At 45.9% G+C, this 23,672-nt stretch overlaps 2 protein-coding genes across 4 annotated transcripts in view; one reads left to right on the forward strand and one right to left on the reverse strand.

Annotated features, from left to right (window-relative positions):
* Window positions 1-4,509, reverse strand: part of TIMP3 (TIMP metallopeptidase inhibitor 3) — a 39,560-nt gene extending 35,051 nt beyond the window's left edge. Inside the window, exon 1 of the mRNA XM_069807358.1 lies at window positions 4,123-4,509. Within this exon, the coding sequence (XP_069663459.1) occupies window positions 4,123-4,246 (124 nt within the window). The 5' untranslated portion in view covers window positions 4,247-4,509. The remainder of the gene's footprint in view (window positions 1-4,122) is intronic.
* The window catches only part of SYN3 (synapsin III), a 260,724-nt gene that overhangs the window by 166,438 nt on the left and 70,614 nt on the right, over window positions 1-23,672 (forward strand). The gene's annotated exons all lie outside the window — the stretch shown is intronic.

A 23,672-nucleotide genomic window follows, 5' to 3' on the forward strand; every position in this document is an offset into this window, starting at 1 on the left:
AATGAGCGTTCAAAATCTCATGTATGATCAAGTTCATCTGCTCTTTTAGCTTGTTAGTGAGAAGGTGGAATGATCAATTCAAGAAAACCAGAGAAAGAAAATGGGCGGGTTTTCAATTAGGCGCTTAGACTTTGGGTCAAATTCCTCCTCTACTGTTTCTTGCTCTTCTCGTACCACATTCTCAGTTCAAAGGAGGCTAGTCACTGCAGGTGTTGTGAACTCAGTGCTATGGGTATGGCAGGATGGAGAAATGAATGACTTCTTTAGTACTGAGGGACTCTAAGAGCTTACCTTCACCTCCCCAAAGCTTGCCAACTCCAACTCACCAAGAGTGAGGTTATTCAGAACAGAGAGGGGCACTACCCACCAGCATCCTTGCTGAAACAGGTATTTCCTCCCCCAACACAAACTATAGAAAGGAATGTTATTTTGAGCTCCTTTGAACTTAGGTGAGAGACAACAAGTAGTGCCATAGCTCTTTTCTGAAGTATATGCATGACATGAAAGTGAGATAGGTGTGGAGTGGACAAAGTACTTTCTTTATCGCTTGCAGACTGGTTTGTCAAAATCCAGACTGCAATTTCACATATTTTTCTCTTTTTTTTCTTTTTTTTTTTTTTTTTGAAGGAGAGGTGGGGCAGAGGGGGCCAAGCAGGAGGTGTTTTTCCAAACCTGTGAATGCAACATTCAGCAGCCAAGCTCAAAAGTTCCTGCTGCTCCTGCAAAAAAAGGACAAACAAGCCCTTTTCATGTCAGCTATGTCCAGCTGGAAATGTCACAGCTTTGTCACAATGGAACAAAGCATGCCTGGTGTCTGTTCTTTCAAAAGGTCTCTTAATTCAAACAAAAGAAAAATATTCACATCTGGAAGGGGTGGTAGGCAGGGGGCGGGAGTGGAGGAAGCAAAGTTCAGATGGCAAGTCATAGCAGTTGCTGTTTGTCTTGCTGTTGGTCTCATTATTGTACTGCCTATTCTGGCACTTATCAATCCAGTTAAAGAAAGAAAGCCAAGAGTTAAAACCACAATTTTATTATTGATTGAACTTGGAGGGCCAGATGAGACACACCTCTTCACTTTTGCTCCATTCATCATGCTGGAACACTCAGGCTGAGTGAAAAGACCCCTTGGGACCAGTCTGGCACTAGTTCGTCTTCCACCCCTCCCTGCTCTTTTTTTTAATTAAAAAAAATTATTGTTGTGTATGGAGTCCAAGCTTCCTTTAGAAGACCACAACCTTCACTTCCAAAGGATGTACATATTGAAATCCTTCCCTTTCCAATAGGTTTATTTGACCATCTGTTTCTGTAAAGATTAAAACCTTCTAATGACTGCAGAGTTGGGAGGCTGTATCAGAACTGAGCCACAGGATGATCAAAAATTAAATGTCTTGTGAAATCAGATTAAAGGAGGAGAGTGGGACTTCACTGGCTAGGCATGAAAGACCAACTGTAAGGGTTTGCACTACACTCCTAAATTAAAAGTTTTCTCCTTCTTCAAAATTCAGTGCTTCTGGAGATGAAAAGCCTCTCCTAGGCTGCCACCTAGCTAGTTAATTTCTGGTATTGTTTTAGGAGCTATTTTAAAAAGCTCTTTTGCTCCAGCTCTTACTGCATTAACTCCTCCCTTTTGAGCTGGTATTTTGTCAGGAGTTTCAAGAGCGATAAAAACTTGCTGCCAAGTCCCTTTCTTCCCCACAATGTGTTTTATAACCCAGCGTGTAGTTTAGTCTGTCTAAACACTGCACTAGTACACTGCCATCAGTTTCCATGGAGATGATTAACTCCTCCAGAGCCAGAAAGCTTTAGTGCGCTTTTTGCCCTTTCAGCACATGAAGAACATGACAGCATTTACTAAAATCAGCCCACAGAAACATCACGTTTTCCAGACGGTTCTAGCAAATGTAAGGATTTACTTTTGCTTCAACCCATCACACAAAGTCTTAACCAAACTTGCATTTAAGTAATCTGCTAGAATGAGTTGCTCTTTCCCCTTGTGCTTTGCATCCTTTGCATTGCTGTGATGTCTGAAGGCATGAGAGCCCCAGACAACAACTTTTTGAATTACTATGTCTCAGAGCAAACCCAAGGCGTGAGAACGAAAAGTCCAGAAGAGAGAAAGAAGAGATGAAGCAGATGACTTTGAACTCAACCAGAAATCAGAGCAGAAAACAGAAAAAAGAAAAACTTTGTGCCCTGAAGTTTAGGAGCACTGTTATATGAAACTTTGTAGCTTACCATACCCCTAGTCACTTATGCATCTAGCAAAAACATACTGTCAGTGTGTATTCATAACAAAAATTTATTCAACACCACTTTAAGAAGTTGAATTAAAGTGAAAACTACTCTTAATCTAGTATAACATGACCTAATCAGAGCAAGAAAGTAGACCTTCTCCCAAAATGCAGCTAATGAAGGCCACATGCTGTCATCAGCTTTAGCTGTGGAAAAATGGTTTCCCAGTCTCACTTTCACAGCAAGTACGATCTCCCTGGCAGTTACCACCTAGGTGGCACACTTGATCCAAACTATGAAAATGGCAACAGAACTTTGAATACTGTAGTTTCCTGGAAGAATTCCCCAGTAGAAAACTATTTTATAAATATTTTCCAGGCTATCATCACTGAAGCAAACTGTAACCTTCCCAGCACTTTTAACATGTAATGTTTTTTTTGGCATTCAAGAGCAGATATACTATATAAACTAGACACGAATAACCAGGCATAACTGCAGTTTCTGTAGAAGAGTTAAAGGCAAGAGAGAGATTTATTTTTTTTTTTGCCAGTAAGCTTGGCTAACTAGAAAGAGCCACTGGCAGAGTTCATAGCAATGGGTGTTCTGCTGCAGTGACAATATTTTCTATTTGACTTCCAGAGCAGTTGCCAGAAGGATTTCTTTGCAGACTCTGCTTGGAGTCAGTACCGTGTGGGTACCAGCAGCGCAAAATGCCCCAACACCTTTTACACTGTGCTACTAAGACAACCCACAGAGATGCAAGTAGACTTCACTCATGCAGTCCACTCACGACTGCTTAAGTGACAGCCTGTATTTACTGTTATGTGGACATGTGTCCAGTATTAACTCAAAGGACACCACTAAATGATTTCATATACTTTGTCACAGGACACTTACCACGCAGTAACCGTATTTGGTTAATCACCCTTGGCTACAAACAAACCAAAGGACTTGAGACCAGAGTCTCCGTTACCTCCTCCTCAGAGATTCCGGGTGTTCCCTTTGTCCCCTATCTAAAGCTAGTGTAGTGAAGACCCCTAGGGATGCTAAAGCCCGTAACAGAGAACATCAGCCAGGATCCAATAAAAGCGTTTCAACTTTCCAAAAAGCATGAACGTTTGCATACCTCCCGCAGCTGCAAAGATCACAACGTAGCATGCAGAAAGCCTGCACCTTGAATGCACTTGTTACCTGCTTCTCCAGCCCTTCCTGAAGTTACCGGCGCAGCACTACAAGCCTACGTGAGCCGCACCTTCCAACACCAACCCCCACGGGCAGTTTGCCGGCTGGAGAGAACCCGTCCTAATCCTGCCTCCTGTTATTTGTCACCAGGTTGTGGAGGAAATTTTGGCCGCCCACACCTCCAGTTGTGTTTTCGTCCTGCTGTAGGAAACAAGCCGCTCTTACAATTACCGATTTCTTTGAAGTATCTCTCGGAGCGGCTGCCGCCAGTGCGGTGGGACAGCACCTGCTGCCTCGCCCCCCGCCGCCCCTCAGGAGGGCTGGGCAAGGGTCTGCCGCCACACGCCTCCCCTCTCACTAAACCCAGGCGCGGGCAGCAGCTACGGAGCCATAACCTACCTTGAAAGGTCAGGTCACCCCTCACCGGTTTAACCCCCCCACACCTCTCTTTTCACTGGGTGACTTGCAGGACGAAGGCTCGCTCCTGGCGACAGCCCCGCTGCCGCCCGCTCCCTCCCCCGAGGGTCCCGCAGAACTTTCTAGACACACGGGCTTCGCAGCAGCGGGGCAGGTGCCACCTCCTGAGGCGAGGAGCCCCGGCTCCCCCTCACCTCAGGGAGCCCCCGCAGCCCCGGGCGGGGCCCGCCTCACCCCGGGGCGGCTGAGGGACGAGGAGGCGCCGCCCGCCCGCCCGCCCTCGGCACTTACCGATGTCGGAGTTGCAGAAAGCGTCCTGCGGGTGGATGGGGACGCAAGTGCAAGCCTCCACCACCAAGTCCCGCAGGCTCCAGCTGCAGAGGAACACGACGAGGAAGCTCAGCCACGCCGTCATGTTGCCCCCGAGGTGCCTCCTCACTTCTGCGGAGCAGGAGGGCAGCCGCCGTTCCGTTCGCCGGGCTTTTTATTCTCGCTTCCTAACAGCCGGCGCGCCGCCACTGCCTGCCTCCCTCCTCGCACTGCCCCTCTCTGTCTCTCTCGCTGGCCTCGGCAGCGCAGCCTTCGCCGGTGCAAGCCTGAGGGCACGGCAGGTCCGCGGCTGCCAGCGGCGGGGGGATGCCGAGCGGTGCGGAGCTGCGCTGCGCCGCGGCGGGCCGGTGCGCGGAGTTATAGCCTCGATCGCGCCCTCTCGGGCTCCGGGGGCGCCGCCTCCCCCGACCAATGGGAGCCCCGCATTACCTCATCGGCGGGAGAGGCCAGCGGGCCGGGGGCGGGGCCGCGGCTTCAGCGCCTTATACGGAATAGTGCGGGGAGCGTGGGGCGCGCGGGCGGGCGGTTGGGCAGGTAGCCGGCCGCTCTGAGGAGAAGTCCCCGTCCCTCAGCCTACGTCCCTTTCCCGCCGCCGGGGACGGGTTGAAACTCTTAAAAACTAGTTGTACCCCCGAGGTATCGGCGAGTTAGCCGTCCGGTGGCCGTCAGTGCCCGGACGGTTCTGGCCCCGAGGAGTTCCCCCCCCCCCCCCCCCCCCCGCCCCGGTCAGGACCTGCCTTCCCCTCAGCCGGCCCGCTCCGCACCTCAGGGCGCGAAGAGGCACCTGGAAAACAGACGCGGGGTTTGTTGTTCGCTTGGAAAGCTCGGGCTGTTTCCCTCGGAAGCGTCTCGGCTGTCTGCAAGCTGGTTTTAAACTGGAGGCGGTGAAATAGCGTTCTAAAGGGCTTTCAGAAAACGCAAGAGGAGTGCAGTGTGTTGCTGCTTTTTCAATAGGCAGTGGAAAGAGGACAGAGGAAAAGAAGGACAAGACCTAGCTGAACTGTAAACCAGGATTTCATCCTGCGTTTTTTTTAATCCTGCTCAAATGCTCCTTCTCCTGTCACACCACCACCCATCACTTCCCCTTCTCAGGGCTTTCGGTCAGAAAGGGGTCATAAACTGCAAAAACCGAGCCAGAAAAAGCAGTGTCGTATCTACCCCGGCACTCCCAACATTTAATCTCAAAGTATATTTTAGCAGAGCAGCTTTAGTGGATTTTATAGAAAAGTCCTGTTTGTTTTGTTTTTCCCTTATCCCCTTTTGGAACCATAAATTTCTATCGGCTGTAGAAATGTAAATGTTATAGAAGAGCTGGGACTGTAAGGAAGAAGATTGCCAGCTGCAAGATACAGACAGCCTTATTATCCTGCAAAGGGGACTGAGAGGTGATTAATCACAGTATCAAACCAGTGTATATAATGTCAGAGTACTTTCCACGGGGTTTACAAGACTTAAGCATGTCTAGTTATAAATTATGCTGGTATTAAAGGCCCAGGACCAGCTGTCCTAAATTTCTAAATAGTCAGCTAAGTCTTTAGATTTACAATTCTGCTCCATCTGGGTGAAGCACAGCCTGCCTACACCTTTTCTTTAATCACACCGTCCATATAAAATTAAAACCTCCAGTCTTACGGAAACACAGGCTTTTATTTGGAGCATCAGTACACAAAAGCTTCAAGATGGGTGTTGCTAGTAGAGATGAAGGTTACAGTGCTAACAGTGGGAAACGCAGGCTCTTACTCGTGCTGTGACACAGACAAGCTGTGTGACAGCTTTGCCTCACCGTGCTTCCAATCCCAATCTGTGTAATGGGGATAATAGTGATGGGAGCTTCGCAGGAATGTGTATTAGTGAACACACTAAAAAAAAAAATAGATGGTGTTGAGGTGCTAACGGGTCATATAAGTACATATGAGGCAGGTTATTAAACAGGACATTCAATTTAGACACGTAGCTGTCTGAATCGTTGGGCTCCAAATTGCAATATGAGAAACCCTATGCAAAAAACTCCTTAGGTACTTGGACTGTCTGCTCCAGGTACTACATCTGAAGTTGAATCCGTCAGATTCGACTGTCATTTCAGTCTGACTGGGTGTAAACAAGGAACAACTCCACCAACCTCAGCAGAGTAACACGGAAGAAAAATGAGGTGTGTCTGGCACTTTCATTTTTTCTTTGTTGTTGTAAAAAGTTTGATATCACCAACATCATGATACACCTGGACTATCAACAACTCAGATCAGTATCTCAGAGAAGTGGAGTTATTCCATAACCTGACACTGGTGTAAATGAGGGAGAGTTTGGCACACACACAGCTAGATTATAATCACAGCTCCAGCACCACCTCCCTTCACTCTCTGGCCAAGTAACTCCTCTGAGTATGTTTCTTCATTTCTATAATAACACGTTTCCTGCGTGTTCTGAGGACTAACAAGCTGAATGCTTTGTAATAAGCTTTAAAGATGTTGGGTGCTGTGTGAATGCTAAGAGTGACTATAATAAACAAACAGATGTAGGAGACATTCAGAGGAGACTGAAAAACAAACCCTTCAGCCATCTTTCAACTTCTGAAAAGGGAGAGGAAGGGGGCTAGAAGTTCCACAAGGCCCTCCAAAGCACAGAAGTAGCTCATTTACCAGGAGACTGACCAAGCTTGTTAAAGTAACACCAAATTTGTGCCGATTACAGGAACTAGTTCACTTTTCAGATGTAACCCAGAGAAGTAATCTGCCATTACTTTTCAGGATGAAAAGGAGAGCCACAGCTTGATCCAGTAGCAGGACACATCTGTTTGGAAGGGATGGTGTGCAAGCTGTGTGTGTGGCAAGGCTTACCACTATCTTCTATACTGCTGTTTGAGAGGTGATCCAGAAATTTTTTAATGCATGTATTAACATTGCCTGAAGTGGTGGTGCCTGTGTTCGGTCAGTTAGGGCTTAGGTGATTCAGCTGCGTTTTTGACGCTTACATATTCTTTTTCAAAGAGATTAACTTCTCTATAGTAGTAGAGATGCAGGTTTTTCAGCCAGAACTGGATACCGTATAATAATAACTATTTATTTGCCACTTAAAGGATACATTTCATATACAGAAACCAGAGTGCTTTATTTTTGTAAATCAGAGGTCAATAATACTCAGGAAAGCTCAGTCTGGCCAGTGGCCTGTTGGGAGGCCTTGGTAAATCATTTAACCTGCCTGTACATTCACTTTATCATCTGTAAATAGAGATATTGTATATTATCCTCTAATAATATCTATTAGATATTGAATATTAGCCTCTCTCCTTTGAGACCTACCAGTAAAGTACATTCTGGAAGAGCCAGGCAGGGGTTCTGACTTTATTTATATGAGAAAATTTTGATAATGGTGTCGAAGTAACACAGAACATCAATGAAGGAACTGAAAGGAGAACTCTATCTGAATTCCTGCTCTATGCCCTGTCTGCGTGGGAGAAACTGCAAAGGGAAAAAATAAAATAAAAACTAGCATTCATCTCTCCTTTGCCTAAATAAAACTTTAAGCCTTATATGGCCATAAAAAATGTAGCAGAGAAAGGAGGAGAAAATAAAGACATTGATCTTCACATGAGAAAATTAGAGTTCACATTTGGTTAATGTCACCAAATAAAGAAATCTGTGTTATTCCAGTCCTCCACCAAGAACGCACTGTTGAACACAATTAAGGATCTCTCTGCTTTACCGGGCAGCCACACCACTTCATGCTGTGATCTTGTCAGATCCCACAGGCTAAGCATGACTGGGCTGTGTCAATAGCTGGTGTGAAAATTCCCAGGGAAAGCCATGTCCTGCAGGTGTTCTTGACTGAGCAAAGCGGCCTTCTTCCCTCCATCCTGCACGAATGTGCAGAGACGGTGCTAGGGGGCACTGTGCTGCAAGAGATGGCTGCATTTTTTGCGGATGAAGCTATGTTCCTTGCCATCTCTGAAGAACCGACTCTGGAAAAGGAAAGGTGTTAAGCTGGGTGTCTTAATTAAATTTCAGGAGAGAGAACTGCCTTCTGCTTCCATAGATACTCACGGCAGTTTACATCAGGAGCATATTAACAATATCATTTTCCTTCCACAAGTCCTGCTTGTGACTGGAAAGGACCATCCCAGAGCTAGCTGCAGAGGCTGAGTTAAAAGCACTTTGGGATATTCCTTCAAGAGGCATGAGGTGTTGCTGTAAATGAACTAAAGGCATATTCACTTTCCTTCTGATCACATTTCATTGTGAGGGATGCCGGCTGCTTCAGAACTGACAAAAGCATCTGAATGTAAGTAGTACAGAAGGGCTTCATCAAACTACAGGAACTGCTGGCCAAAAAAACAGAGAAAGAAAGGCAGGAAGGGAGGGAGGAAGGGAGGATAAAAGAAATAAAGAGAGAAAGAGAGAGAGAAATACCCCCCACTACCACCACCACCAGAGGAAAAAAAAACTGATACATGTAGTGGCTGAAAACACTCCAGCTCATCACCAGACCTCAGCTGGCTTAAAGTGAGCATGGCATGAATGAAGTCAGGAGACTTCAGCCTGCAGTCGAAACAGTCCTGCCACCTCCTTAACAATATATTGATTTTGAAAGCTTCTGAAGTATGGGCATTTTTCCATTTTAACTTTTCCACAGTAACTTGACTTGATTCATGAGCATGGAGTCCTGCCATTAGCATTCTAAATTGTCAAGCTGCCAAGTTGCTCAAAAGCCTCCTCTCATACTAAAAATTTTCTTGAAGTTGACAATCCTCATACCTTTTAGACCAGCTCAGCATCACACCCTCTAGGAGATATCATTGTTATTCTGCTTTTATACAGCAAGTGGGAAAGGATAGGTGTTTTCAGAACCATGTGATGTCCTTTTTTACAGCACACTCACACCATCTCATAGGGCAGTAGAGAGTGGCCATGCATTGCATTAAAAAAAGATTCTCATATTTCCTGATTATCTGTTTCTTTTTCAGAATATCTGTTTTTTTCTGACACTGTCCTTTGAGAAGGCTGTTTTGTTTAAAATGTTTGTATTTGCTACAATTTGTAAGCGTGAAAAAGGTTGAAAAAAGTCCTCCTCTATTAATTCTGCCGTTTTATCAGTGAACTTCATATGCTGCTTAAAATTAGAAGGTTCTTTCTTCAAAAATGTCTTTGATTCTATAAATACGTATGAAGAAAATTAATTTGATCTCTTTCTCTGAGGTTGCAAAGGAATTATGTCACCTTCCTGTCTGCAAGCCAGACATAGGTAACACTCTATCCCATTCCCAAGCTTTTAATTAGAGGTACACCATTAAACCTTCATCACCTCTAACGGTTCTATACTGTGTTCAGTCTTCAAGGATCCTTTACAGATTGTGCGTACCGAGAGCACCCAGCCTGGAAGCAGACCATAGGCACCATGTTTTGCCAGGAGTATTATGTTATAAAGGATTGTAGAATATGAAATCACCATCTCTGTAGTGCAGGGATCCTCCAGTCAGACTGTGATGTGGCATCAGCTGCAGAAGGGCAACCAGGAAATATCTTTTAACAGCCTTATCAAGCTGAAAATGTTTCCTGCACATGACTGCGCTCTTTGGCCCCAATCCAGCAAAACACTAAGGCACATGTTCAACTTTAAGCACACAAGATGCTCTGCTGAAGTCAACAGGACCATTTACATGCACGAAGTTAAATATAAGCTTAATTGCATTTCTGGATCAGGGCCAAAGGGCTCAGTACCATGCAGGGTTCAAGCCAGGAGGCTGCGATTAGATGGTCTGACAGAGTCCGGGGAGGGAGGACACAACGTGATTTGCTTGGATCTACCTGCCTGTGCCTTATTCCAAGCAATTAATTTTCTCTCATTTTTGTTTATAATAAGTTTTTTCATTTCTCTTGCTTTGCTTTCATGCTGCTGTAGCCATTTCCAAATTGAAGTTTTGTTTTTCTTTTTTAAGCCCTTCTAAACTGCATCAATAGCTTTAAGTGACTGAACAAAGAGATTTCAAATAGATGAAGTGCTTCAAATGGTAATAAGAGCTGGTGTTCCCAGAGCTTTGGAGGCTTGCACTAAGCAGAGAAGAGAGTGAGAGCGATTGAAAATCACTTTTCTGTTGTTCCTTTGTATGAACTGGTTTCTGGCTTATGCAATGCACAGTAATTAAAATGACTGGAATGCCTCACATTTTTAAGAGAGCTTTAAGGCAGCTCTGTGGCATTGTGGCCAGCAGAGTTCATGAGCAGATTCATGGCTGCAGTCGAGGTTTGACCTTTCTATCAGCATAACTTGAAGAAGACAATATCTCTGTAGAGGCCTTGAAAGGGAGTTTGAGGAAGAAGGGGTCAATGCAGAAAAGCAGTAACGTCTGCTCCATGCATCAGCTCCATGAGCAGCTATGGGGCAAGCCTTCCTTTTGGTGAGACAAAAGCCTAATCGTTGGTGTGGTCATCAGAGATATCATTGCTTTCTTGCACTATAGCCTTAATGTCCTGCCCAAATTCAAGTGTGGGACAGCACTTACTTACACCTTCTCTCTCTCACTGTAATATCAGTTACTCATAGTGCCTCCTCCTAGGTACTGTACAGGAAAAGTCTCTTTCTGTGAGAGAGGGTTTGCATTTGTGTACTGGCCACTGCAGTTGCTGGGTGTATTTGGGGGGGTCCAAATAGCTCCCTGATGTTTAGCAGAGAGAGAGCCTGGCAGACTGGCAAGTCTCTCTGCTCACAGCAGGTTGTTTTCCCTGTGATAAGGTTTACTCTGCTCGGCAGTGGTAAGGGAGTGTATTGCTGCTTTTCATTCCTCCTGGCACAGTCCAGAATTTCATTTTCCTATTTCCGATTTTTGTCACTGAACATGGCTGGCCACTGCATCCCTGGTCTTCTCTGAAGAGTCGGCCTGGCTTCTCACAGTGAAGAACAGCCACAGAGGAGCAGGAGAGCTGAATACAGCCTCTCTCTGGAGGGGAGATGACTGGCCTGAGGATATGACCTTTTTGGCATGTTGAGCAACCAACTCCTTCTCCCCTCACCTCGCTCCCTCTCACCTCGCTCCCTCTCACCAGCCTTCTGAGGACGCGGACTGAGCCCGCTTCCTCATCTCCCAGCATAATCTTTATCCCCTTCTCCTACACATCAGAGGGCACTGTCAGGATACAGTGGTCTCCACAACGCTGTGTGAGTGTAGGGAGGTAGAGAAAGATCCCAGGCAGGACAATAACCCTGTATCTCTAAGACCATCCTGAGGCTCGCAGAGCTACAGTCCCTCCATATGCAGTAGGCCAGCCAGTCCATACGATGTGCCACTGGTTTTAAAGCATGTTGGAATCCTCTGAAATCACCATACTTGTGAAAAGCAGAAAGAGCAGCACCAGGGGGCTGGCATTCCTCTTTTTGTTACATTAATGAGCCTGGATTCAGCATCAGGCTGTCAGGTCTGAAGAAAGGGTCTTCTCTTTACCTGCAGAACAGGTGCAGCTGCAGGAAAAGTTGGTCTCTTGCCTCTCTCTGCACAACCTGCAAAAGCTTCCTACAAGATTAAGCCAGTCACTTCATACCTATAGTCCAGCTGTTACTAGTTTCTCACCTGAAACTACAAATAAAGGTGTGAGTTACAAGAACAGTCTCTAATGATGAGGATAGTGTCCCAGCAGGGAATGAACTCAGCAATTCCTGTCATGCATGTCAGCACATGGGTGTCAAAAGTGAGAAGCAGTTCCTCCGTGTGGAGACCCCAACAGAGATTGTTGCCTTGGCACAGGATTTTTTTTAAATCCAAACTGACTTTTTCAATGCTTTTGTTCCTGTGTTCCCAAATCAATGCTGTATTCTAAACAGCAGCAGACTGCTCACTTAGGGCAGGGCCTTCCCACACAGACTCAAGGTCCCAGCCAGTAGAAGCTGGGGATTTCTCATGTGAGACTTCAAGGACAGATCTCTTTCTTCTCTGGAGCAAAAGGCAGCACTTCTGTTTCCTCACTCTTTTGGAATTTTTCCCATAAATCTTGGTGTACAGTGTGAGACAAAAGATGAGGAGATGGTAGATCTGCAGGCTGGAGCAAGGACTCAGTCATTTGTTTATTGTCTTGCTCTTCCTGAGTGAAGAGCAATGCATTCATCAAAGGACCTTTTCAGGTTGGCAGTGTGATTTCCACACCTAATGTATTAACGTCAGGAGTGAAAAGATCAGTGTTTGATTTAGCACAGATGTGCGAAAATAGTATTCTTTCTCCACTGAAGACAGAGGTAACAATCTACAGCCCCTCTTCCCCTTTCCCTTAATCTGATGGCCCTGATTTCCTTTAATCTGATGGCTTCTGTCGCTTAGTTGTGCCTTTCTGTGTGCTTCTGAGGGATGTTTCAGTGGGGGACAGAGAAGTATGGAAAGACATCACAGTGTAATTCAGAACCTTTCCGTTCATTTAGCAAAGTAGCCCAGGTTTCCATTTCATTGTGAGTGATAACAGGTATTGTGAAGCAAGAGTTAATCTGTAACCAGATGCAGCGTGCCTGAAAGTGAAGCCAAGAAAGAGAAACAGAGCAAAGGTGCTCTGTTTTTTCCTTTGCACTGAATGAAGTATCTTTACCAGGGACTGTAGGGCTAGGATTATGATCCCATGCTTTACTAGCAGAAGCTTAAAAAACCAGTGTCCTGTACTGACAGAGTTCAACTCCTTTTGATTTTAATTCAGTTTGTAGCAAGAGCAACATGGTAGCTCACAGTGGGGATGCTCTTCTGAAGGGGAGGCACGCTGTGTGGGTAAATGTGCTTGCACCCCACTGGTACTACCCTGAAAGGACTTCCAATGCAATGAGAACTACCCAGAGCCAGCAGGAAGCAGAAAGGTGTTGAATGTTATCTACAGATTACGTACCAGGAGTTGAGCTATGAAGGTACCAAAGCTTGAACGTGTGCCCTGAGCAAGAAAACACCTGTCTGTAGCTCTACTCTTAGTAACAGTGCCACCAAATTTTGCACAGAGTGTTGGCCAGGGGTTCTGTGTTAGCCCAGGTGCCCTGCTGTGGGAGCCTGGACTGCTCCAGGTTCATCACAAGTGCTAAGAGGCTGGAGAGGTACTGAACATTTTTAGTGGTAGCAGGTGTCCAATACTAGTTTAGTACAACACATTCTCCTGTCTCCTCTCCTCTCCTCTTGTGACTCTTGTGCTTATGGCTGACAGTCGGCTGAGGGGCTGCTCCACAGCATAGCTTCTGTTCTTCCAGTCTCCCAGTATCTGCAGCAGTGATTTTAAGCAATGCTTAAAGCTAACTGCAGGAAGAGATTGAGCTCTCACCATACAAGCCAGGGAGGCAGGAGAGCTCTCCCTAGACACCTAGCTGAGGTCAGTGAGGAAAGTGGTCTCAGTGTAAAAGTTCTGCAATGCACAGGAGGGATCTACAGTTTTACTCATGGGATAATTAATAGAAAACAACCAACAAAGAGTCTGAGCAACAGCAGTGTCTACCAACAGAGAAGTGGCTTTCCAGCAGACTTTCCCCAGCACCCAACAGTATGAAAGAGAGTAGATAGACAAGCATTTTATGTATTTTCATTTCAGCCATGTCTTCATGTTCCGTAGATTACAACCAAGCATTTTTTAACCAAAATCTTGTTTCCTTTTCTCTCAGTTCAAGTTCAGCAGAACCACCACAACCTCAGTGAGTGGAAAGGGAAGGGAGGGATGGAGGTCTGCTCAGTGCAGGCAAATCCTTAGCACAGCTAGAATAGAAGTCACTAATCTGGTCTCCCTCATCTCAGAGGATAGCTATAGGTATACCTTCCAAAGGCATTGCAATTCTCTCTCCCACTGTTCAGATTAAATTATCTACTGCTGGAGAAAACCTTCTTCCACTGATATTTACATAAAGTCACTTTTGTTTCAAGGAATTTATTGTGCCAAAGAAGGAGGATCATCAAAAAGAGCACAGCCTGCCTCATGGAAGGAGAATGAGCAGGCTAGGAAGGGAATTTTTTACTTCATTTTAAATTGGTTTCCCCGTCTGGAATAAACCTTCACCTCTGAACGTCATATATAATGGCAACTTAGCCTAGAGGGGCTAGTATAGCATTAGCTGTGCATGGCTGTAAGCAAATAGCACCACAGAGAGCTGGCTGGAGGAAGCAAAAACTTATTCCCAGTGAATGCAAGAGCATTTCCTTCTCCTTGTGGAGACAGAACCTAGCTCCTTAACTTAGACAATGCCTCCAACCCCCCTAAGGTGTTTCCATAAGTATCAATGTGATTTCTTTAAACAATCTTCCCCCCCACTCCACCGAAACTACAATCTGAAGGACAGGCAGACATAGCCATTCAGTTTTACTTTGAGAAAAGGCTTTTGAGAATAGGAAGGAGAAAAGAAGAGAAGCTGGTGCAGCAAAAAAACCCCCTTATTCTGTCAGGCATTTCTGGGAAAGAGGAGGGAGGGCAGCTTTTAAAGCCATGCCTATGGCTGCATGTAAGGGATAGTTCTCAAAGGATTCCCTTAATCAGATTCTGCAGAAGATAGGCTGTCTCTCTGTAATTCACTCCATGTCTTATTCTAAGGCCATATGCTCTGGTCACGTGAAGATGTACAGTCTCAAATTTACTGGCCTCAGAGAATCTAAAAGAATTATGCAAGAAAACATGTTCCATGATAACTGAGGCCTCACACAGCCGTGCTTTCTAAAGACTGCTTCAACTCGATATACGGCCCCTCCAGGGCTTTGTGAGCCCTTCTGGGGAAGAGGGAAGGGGAGAAAAAGGGGGAGCTGCTGATCATTGCCATATGTGAGAAGCATCCCTGTCTGCACGTGGGTGTGACGTCCACGTTGTCAGAGAGGCTGAGCTCTGCAGAGCCCCCGTTTCCTGTTTCCAGTCAGCAACTTGCTGCTGGAGCAGGAATCCCATATCACTCTGTACTGGTGTTACAAAAGAGGAAAATGATGGCCAGTGGAGGGGGAAGGGGTGGGGGAAATCCTCTTAAATAGCCATGTAGGATGTCTGGGCAGGGATGTGAGCCATGAGTCCTCAGAGGCAGTAGAATAAGTGGGAGTTCAGCAAACAACCATTTTTTTTCTTTAACTAGTGTTCCTCAGAGACCTCAGCACTCCAGTTCTCAGAGCTAATTTTAGCTATTTGTGGTTGGCCTGTTCCTAATGTCCCTTTCCTATCTCTCACACACACTGAACCTTGGGATACTCTGTGGGCTGGCAGATGACGTGAAAACCTCTAATCTGCAGGTCAAATATCAAAAATGAAGTGGGATCAGGAAACTGGAAGCATGATTTGCTTTTGTCCAAATAAGGGAGATAGATACATTCATATTAGAAGTTCTTAGCATACCAAGTTTGTGGCAGTTTTTTAAAGTATATGAGGCAAATGACTTATTCTTGAAAATGTTATGGTAACCATCAAAGATGTTATGATCCCATGGACACTGCCTTCCCTATGCAGACTATGACTGACATGCTTTCATTATTTATTGGCACTGCTCTTCTGTAGGAAAACCAAAACCACATTGTCCCAAACACTGTACTGATATGTATCAGGCAGAGCAAGTCCCTGCTAAAGGGCACAGAGTACATATTAGAGAGGGTTCAAAATGAACACAGTGGCAATAAAGCTGTGATGCCAGGAGTGAAGGAGCTTGCAGCATGTGGCATTCATACTGCAGATGCCATGTTCATGGAAGTCTGGTTTTACCTGCTTTACACTCTTGTGGTGATTTGATGTCAATGCTTTATCTTCCACAAAACTTGCTATAGAGTCTGTGATGAATCTGATGTCCAGAGGCGCCACAGGGTACAAAAAGAAGGTAAAGGGTTTAGAATGACTCCTATTTCAACCACATTTTCCCAGAAACATGGGCAACAGGTGGCACTTTTTCTTCCCCTAAATTTCTTGTGGATTCCCTTTCCTGATCTCCCCTCCTCTCCACATACAAATCTGTAGAAGATGCTCTGCAGGCCCAAAGTGTGTGCTCGGAATGATGTATGTGTGGGACTGGGGACAGTAAAAGGGCATATGCACCTTTAAGGGATCTGGAAGAGGCACTGGCTCCGCTCTGTAAGAAAACTAAGTCCAGGACCTGGGAATTAGATCAGTAACCTTATTTTCAGTTGATAGATTTAAGAAGTCAAGTGAGGAATCCTGGGAAGCTCTTTTGGAGGAGAAAAAGGTAGTTATTATGTCCCTCAAGGACAGAGAACGCTATTCCTTGAGCTGACAGAGGCCAGATTTATGTTATTAATAGGGCTGACAGCCCTGCTTTTGTGTTGGACCGGAAATAAAAGACTGACTAGGATATCTTGGACAAGACTGCCTGTAGCACTCTGCTCTGGCTGGCAGGAAGCAGTCGGTCTGCATATAAAACAAACCTAATGAGCTGCCCATCACTCTTCTTCGTGCCCTGCAGGTGTTTCCCAGGTGCAGGTGTTTCACAGCTCCTATGCTGCACAGGGAGCTATTTTCCACTCTGCAGAGACCCAGCCAGGACACTGTAGTCAGCATCACTGTTAGCAGAGGCATAGAAAGGCTGCTTGCAGTAGGAAGAAGCCCAGCAGTGAGGAGAGCACATGTGGGGGCTCAGGGGCCATCTCGTTTTGGCTCTGGCTTCCCACAGATTCCTGGAAGCTCTGCTGATTGCTGAAGATCCCCTTTAATTTTAAGAGCAGTGTTGGCAGCATGTTTCACTGTCAGACAGAGATAAGTCCTGTCCAAACCGAAGGAATGGATGGGGGGAACCTCCCACACACACATACCATCTACAGGTTTTCCTAATAATCCCTGGGCAGATGGACACAGTCATGTGAGTCCTTGAAACTCTATCGGCTTTGGAGGAGTAGCGGGTGTGGTGCTGCGGACATGGCCAGATACACGTGTTGCCCTTCACAGAGAAGCTCACTGTCCTCCAAAGACTGAGTATCAACAAAATCCTTCCTGTGGGGACTTCCAGCTTTGCGCGAGCCAGCTGTAAATTCCTTTGAGGCTGAGACTAAGAAAACTGGAATCCTGGGAGGACCTTGGTACAGTCCCAAAACCATTTCCACTGAACCTTCCCAAAAATATGGTTTCTCTGACCCAGGAATGTGAGCTCTGTAACAATGGCAAAGCTGAAGTCCTAGACCATTGGCATTAACTATTATTAGCTCATTACTTCTTTGAGCTCCATCTGTCTCATCTAATATGAAAATAGTTGTATCTCTGGGAGACAGACTGTCTTTTTGTTCCATTTTTGTGTAGCACCTGGCACAATGGGGATGCTAGTATTTGAATGGGGTGCTATGTCCATATAAACAAATAAAAAAATTAGTGGGACTCCTAGTTTCTCTGTTTACCGCTTTCTTTTTGAGTTGATTATTTTGGAGTGAATAATCATAAAGCATCTGAGTTAGTACAGCAAAGCTAACAGCTGCTTCAGCCAGGAAATTGCTGAGAAGCGGAGAAAACAGAGACTGGCATATAAATTGCCATAGCACAGTGGGACAGAAGCCATGAAATGGTATTGAGTGGCTGAAGCAGGAGATAGCAGAAAGGTAGCTATATACACCAAGAACTCCTCAGCTGGTCCCAACAAAGCTGGAAGAAAACTACATTTGCTCTAAGGCAGGTGAAGGTACAGTCCTTCAGACCCAGGACATCTGACCATCCTGACTACAGGACCTACCAGCTGCCTCCTTGCTTGCCAGACCTCATGTTTTTGCACTCTGTCCCTCACCATCTGTTTGTCCTTTTTATGGGAGTGGTGCCTACCAGTTGTCACCCTCTGCATGTACCAGTTGAAAAGTTTGGGTCCCCTACTGTGCCAAGTTTCCCGCACATTTTTTGTGTTTCCTTACATGATACAATTTCTTTTCTCAACATTTGCAGACTTCCCCTTCTAAATGCAGAGGTTCTGGAGGGATGTAACACCTCTTGGAGCAAATGCACTCCCCAAAAGCCTTCCCCATGATGTTGTGGCCCCAATTGTTAACACTCTTCCCTCCAAGGATGGCGAATGCAATCCAGGCCTCCCTCCCCTGCCTGTGGTGTCTCTGAAGCAGTAAAGTCTCCAGCGAGCAGCCAGCCAGAATAGCCACCAGCATGCTGGGAAGGGCATGTCAAGGGTGGGAAGGAAGAGTGGCTGCACTACATTGTGTTCCAGGCACATTTAGTTGGCAGATGGTCCCTAAGGAACTATTGGGTGCTGGCGTATATTTAGGGCAGCTTCTGGGCTACTTGCACTCACACTGATAGAGTAAGGCAGAAGGATGCAGCTGCAGCCAGCTCCTAGGGGCTCTCTTCCTTCCCACCGCTTGGGAGCAAAGTCTGAGCAGAGTGGAGAGCCTTGCCCCACATCACACCACTTATACACACTAACTTCTCTGCCTCTTCCTACGTGCCAAAGTAGGAGGGTGGGTGTTTTAGCGAAATCTTCTCTCCAACGTGAGGAAAAAGGCAGATAAAGAACAGCCAAGTGGTGTGCTGTGCTCACACTCTTCCTTGCATCCCAAACTAGACCCACAGACTGACATGAATGATCTTACTCACTTGTGCTCACATGAGATACACACAAGCACTGAAGGGGGGAGGGCTGTCAGGGCTGTTCCCAGCTCTAAAGCAGCCCTTTGACAGGACTAGACTTCTTTTTTTTCTTTTTTTTTTTTTTCCCCAGATGAGAGGCTGGTCAACACCACCCCTAAACTCACCTCCACCCCCAAACAGCTGTTTTGCCAAAGGGTGGAGAAGCAGACCTCCTGATTGAGGGTGGAGCAGTTTGAAGGGGAGGAAAGCAGTGACTTCACTTTTTATTAAGTAATAGCAGAGCAGGGTGTGCGTCACTTTGAAAAATAAGACTTTGGGTGGGGGCAAAGGCTTTCTGCAGCGTCTTATGCATGGAGCCTTCCCCTTTGTGGGAAATAAGCAGAACACACCATTCTGAAGAGGGAATTCAGAAAGTCGAAGATGCAGTAGGTTAGACACCTTATAATCTCATTTAGGGGGATCCAAGAAGAGCACCAAGGTGAAAGGGCACATAATGGCAAAGGTGATTTGGGCTACACATTAGGAAGCACTTTCCTCTAGCAGGGATAGAGGAGCATGGGAATAGATCAAGTCCATGTGAATGGAATAGCACGGGAATAGATTCAAGTCCATGTGAATAAAATGGAAGTGAAGGAGTGGGCTGGACACAGCACTGCATCCAGCCCTTGGCCAGGGCGAGGCAGGGCAGGGCAGCATCAGGGAAAGGACTGCTGTCTGCTTACTCTGGAACCTGGTCAGCCTTGGCTGGAGCACCAGTACCACCGCAGTTCAAAATGCCCTGCAGCCTTCTCTTACTCATGTTGTTGGCCCAGTCTCTGTAAGGAATCTGAAACTCTTGGAGTGTATCTGGCTTGTCCTTTCTATGGTGCCAACACACCATTTACTATGCAAACGGGGCAGCTCTGACAACTTTTACACCGGGGAGGATTCCTGCCCTGGCAAGGGAGTTCTTTGTAGACAGAATGGAGCTTCTCAAGCATCACACCGGGGTCAGCTTCCATGGGAGCAATGGCACTAGGGTCCATGTACAAATACCATGGGAGACAATGGCAGAATAGACAAAGGTGTCTTTCACAGAGAGTTAGCTGCAAGGAGACTGCTGTTCTCAGGTTGGCAACAGCCTCTTCTCAGCCTTGTGTTACTGAACGAGTATTGTAAGATCTGGATCTATGTCCCCAAATAATCCTTTTCCTGCAGCTGACTCCTGCAGGGCTGTATGGGCAGCCTCAGGCCAGTCTGTAGCTGCATTCCCTTTTCCCTGATTCAGTTGGCTTCTGCCAGTCCTGACTACTACTGAAAGTCTCTCAGGCTCGAGAGCAGTCTGGTATGCTAGAGATCATTCCAGGCTGTTCTCACCATCATAAGAGTTAAAAGCAGTCTTAGACTCCAAAGGCTGCGAATGTAACAAATATTTTCATACTGCTTATACTGTCTATACTGCTCTGAAAGCATAGTCTGCAGAGTGGCCATCAGAACAGAAGCTGTTTCACAGATGGCCGTGGGCTGGCTGTAAAAAGCCTTCCCAATGGCCCAGGGCAATGCTGATGGCATGATCACAGTGTACCTCTGGCTCCGCTTGCAGTGGGGACATGACTAAAGCCACTTCTTTCCTCTCCTAGTCCTCCCAGGTGAAACTCAGAACACCTTGACACCATCCTTCAGAGACATGACAGCGTGGGGGCACACCTACCTAGCATTGCTCTAGCTAGCACAGGTACTGAAGTGTAGTGCATTAGTGCTGGCATGTGCTTCGCTTGTTGGATATTTACCCAGGATCTTGCCTGGGCATGTTTGACCTGTCTTGAAGTCCAGGCTGTTGCATTAAACTTGTGCTACCAATCAAATGACTTATTTTATATCTGGTTCCTACACACCTTTGCATACTGCAACTATATGTGGTGAGCATCTCAGATGCAGTCAAGAATTCAGGCTCTGCTTAGCAGAGGTGTAAAAAACTGCTAGGCTGTCAAATATTCAGGCCCTTTATCTATCTTTTTTCTATACATAAACTGAAACACCAGTTTTGTCATACCAAGCTCCCAACAGCTCCTCATGCAGACTTTCCCTAGAGACTCACCAAGCCTGCAGAGAATTCAGACACAAGCAATAAGCCGTTTTCCTCACTCCTGCCTCAAGTATATGAGAGGGGAAAGATAAAAAATGAAGGAAGCAATAAATGTACCCTTTCTGCCAGACTGATTGGCAGGTGCAAGGGCAGTTCAATTTCTGAGGGTCACTAATAAAGAGAATTTTGTGTTCCCACTCATAACCTGAGAAAATTAAATTAACTGAGTGTTCAGAGAGCTCTACTTCCTTGCTCACAAATCATAAATGGCTTAGCAGAACAGCACTGTTTTGGAGATAAAGAAGAAAAGGACAAAGGAACATACAAAAAATAACAGGCAGCCACCAACTCCCCCAGCGTTACGTGCCAAAGTCTTCTCTCATTTCTTGCTGACGCAACTGCTACAGCAGACCATTGCTTCCCCCTGCTCTAGAAATGCTCCACTCACAGCCGACAGTTTTGGGGTACCGCCACTCACGTGCTGGGTAGCAAGGCTTCTTCAGAGCTGGAGCTGAGCTGGGGTGGGAACCCCTGACCAGTCCCTCTGGCTTGCTGCTTCTTGTAGCCATTCTAACTCTGTTAGCAGCTCCTCTTAGGGGCTCCAGCTAAGCATCCCCCGTCACCTGCAGTTCCTGCTAGCCACTCTTAATCCTCAGTGCGTCCTGGTTTTTTGTTGCTCAAAGACAACTGCTTAAACAAACTTTCCTGTCCCTCTAGTTTGCTGTATTTTTACCTCCCAAGACTGCAAATGATTACATGAAGCTAAGGGTGGTCATCTACTAAGGGCACAGCTAGTCCCACCTTTTCACACTTACTGGAATTCTATTATCCTCATTTTCATGATGAGATTATTGTTGTTTTCTTACACAAATCCTCCCACATGTGCTAGCACAGAAAAATCAGAATGTATAGGTATTAGATATGCCTCTAGGCTTTTTCAGCTCCTTTCCTCTCTAACTGAGGCCAGCAGAGCAGTCCTGCCCTTCTAGCGCTCTCCATCCCTCTGGGCCTCCATGCTGGCAGGCCAGCAAAACATAAAGGAAAACACAGTGTCCAAGTTATCTTTGTGTCTTGCGGTCAGCCTGAGCATTTCATCAGGATTCACCAAAAGATAATATTTGTCCTATATAAGCCTCAAGACAATGCTCTGTTTATAACCATTTAAGATCCTACTGTTGTATCTGTGCCACAGACAAATGAACTCAGAAAGGCCAAGAGATGCTAATGAGTTTGTGACCAGTTCCAATCCTTTTCCACCCTTTCTCTGTTTTCTTAGAGTGGGCAATATTCCCTTTTCAAACCAGGGAATTAGTAACACTAATGACTGGATGTGTCACCCCTGCATGCTGAGCGTGACTCACAAAGTCAATATGGCCCTAGCAGCTGAGAGGAACAATGCGTTGTGTTCTCAGTTACTCTTTTTGGCTAAGCCATCACTGGAGCCTAGAACAAGGGCAATGATGTCATGGCCATAGGCTTAATGTGTAAGTATACAACACTACAAGCTCTCTGTGATCTATTACTTCCACATTAATGTAACTTGGGGCATATATACACAGTTAGTTGCCAGAGCCAAGAATAAGTCATTTGGAACAGAATATTTTATTTCAGGGTTTTAATAAGAATACTTCTCAGTCCCAACAGGCTAGTTCTGGAGAGGTAGTACCTAGCTCAACATTGAGCTATATAATTTAGTCAAGACCTCAGCTATAAAGACAAAAGTTTGGAATGTAGAAATGGGCAGACAAGAATCCCACTAAGAAATAGCTTACATTTTTCTGACAATTAGCCATTGTTGCAAGTATTTACATAAAAAAAGAGTAAGAAAAAGCTCTGAGGCAAAGAAATAAATTATTCCCATCCATTTTCAAGAAAATTACTTTGAAGCCTTTGGCGCACATGTATTTGAACAAGGCTTTTCTCCATTAGCCTCTGAGTGGAGGGGGGGTGGTTCTTTCCTTTCAAAAATGTGTTATGTGTATTTAGTGGTAGGTCAAAGGAGCCAGCGCAGGAGGGGGTGTAGAGGCTAAGCATACAGTGACATTGTAATCAGAGGCCAGCCAGTGGGTCACGCAGACAAGCTCGTACTAGCTTTAAACTATCTGGTGTGTGAGCTGATAACCGTAGCCGTGGAGTTCACAGCAAAGCTATTAGCAAGCCTACTCCCCCAGGGAACTGGCAGGTTTTGCAGCCTGCACTGAGCTCTGAGCTGCTACAGCTATACTGCTATTAGCACCCAGCTCAGGTAGCCTGAACTTACCATGGATGGGACTACATGAGCGACTGTCCGCTTCCTGCATGGATAGCTGTGCCAAGGGTGACAGTTCCCTGCTTTATAAAACTCTTCCCTAATGTACTGCCAGGTGGCTTGCGGGTACCTCAGGTGACAAGGCCTCCCTGTGTCCCATAGTGTGGGCCTCTTTCATCATTTGCTGGGTTAAGCCAGGATTCCTCTGCCCAGAAAACAGGGGAAGCCCTGAGAATTCATAACACGAAATCTTATCTCAAGGGAAAAAAACAGAGGCTTGTGTGTAGAGGCTTGTTGAACTACACATTCCTGTAATAGTTTCCCAACGTTGAGTACCAATGGGACAGTCACACACTTTGCTGCATGTTCCCAACAGGCTGGAACCTTTATCTGCTGGGCAGGCTTGGGCTGGAGTGCTGCCAGTCTCCCTGGAGACCAGCTGTGGCCCCCCAGGTTCCTGTGCCTCTGCACTGGGCAGTAGATCGGCGGAAGCTGGTGCAAAGCTGCCTGTCTGATTAAATTTGTTATTTTGCAAAGGGATTTAGCTTTGTTTGCTGGTTATTACTGAAGAAAAATCCTAAGCTGCTGCTTTAACCTGTGTTAAACCTTTCACGGGGTGAATCTGGTTTCTTGTCTTCCAAGTTGTAAACAAGGAGCAGAAACCCAAGAGAAGGTAGAGAAAACAAAAAAGTTTTTAAATATTATTTTCATTACATTCTTTGTA

The sequence above is a fragment of the Haliaeetus albicilla genome, chromosome 19 (genome assembly GCF_947461875.1).
Source record: "Haliaeetus albicilla chromosome 19, bHalAlb1.1, whole genome shotgun sequence".
NCBI classification, from domain to species: domain Eukaryota; kingdom Metazoa; phylum Chordata; class Aves; order Accipitriformes; family Accipitridae; genus Haliaeetus; species Haliaeetus albicilla.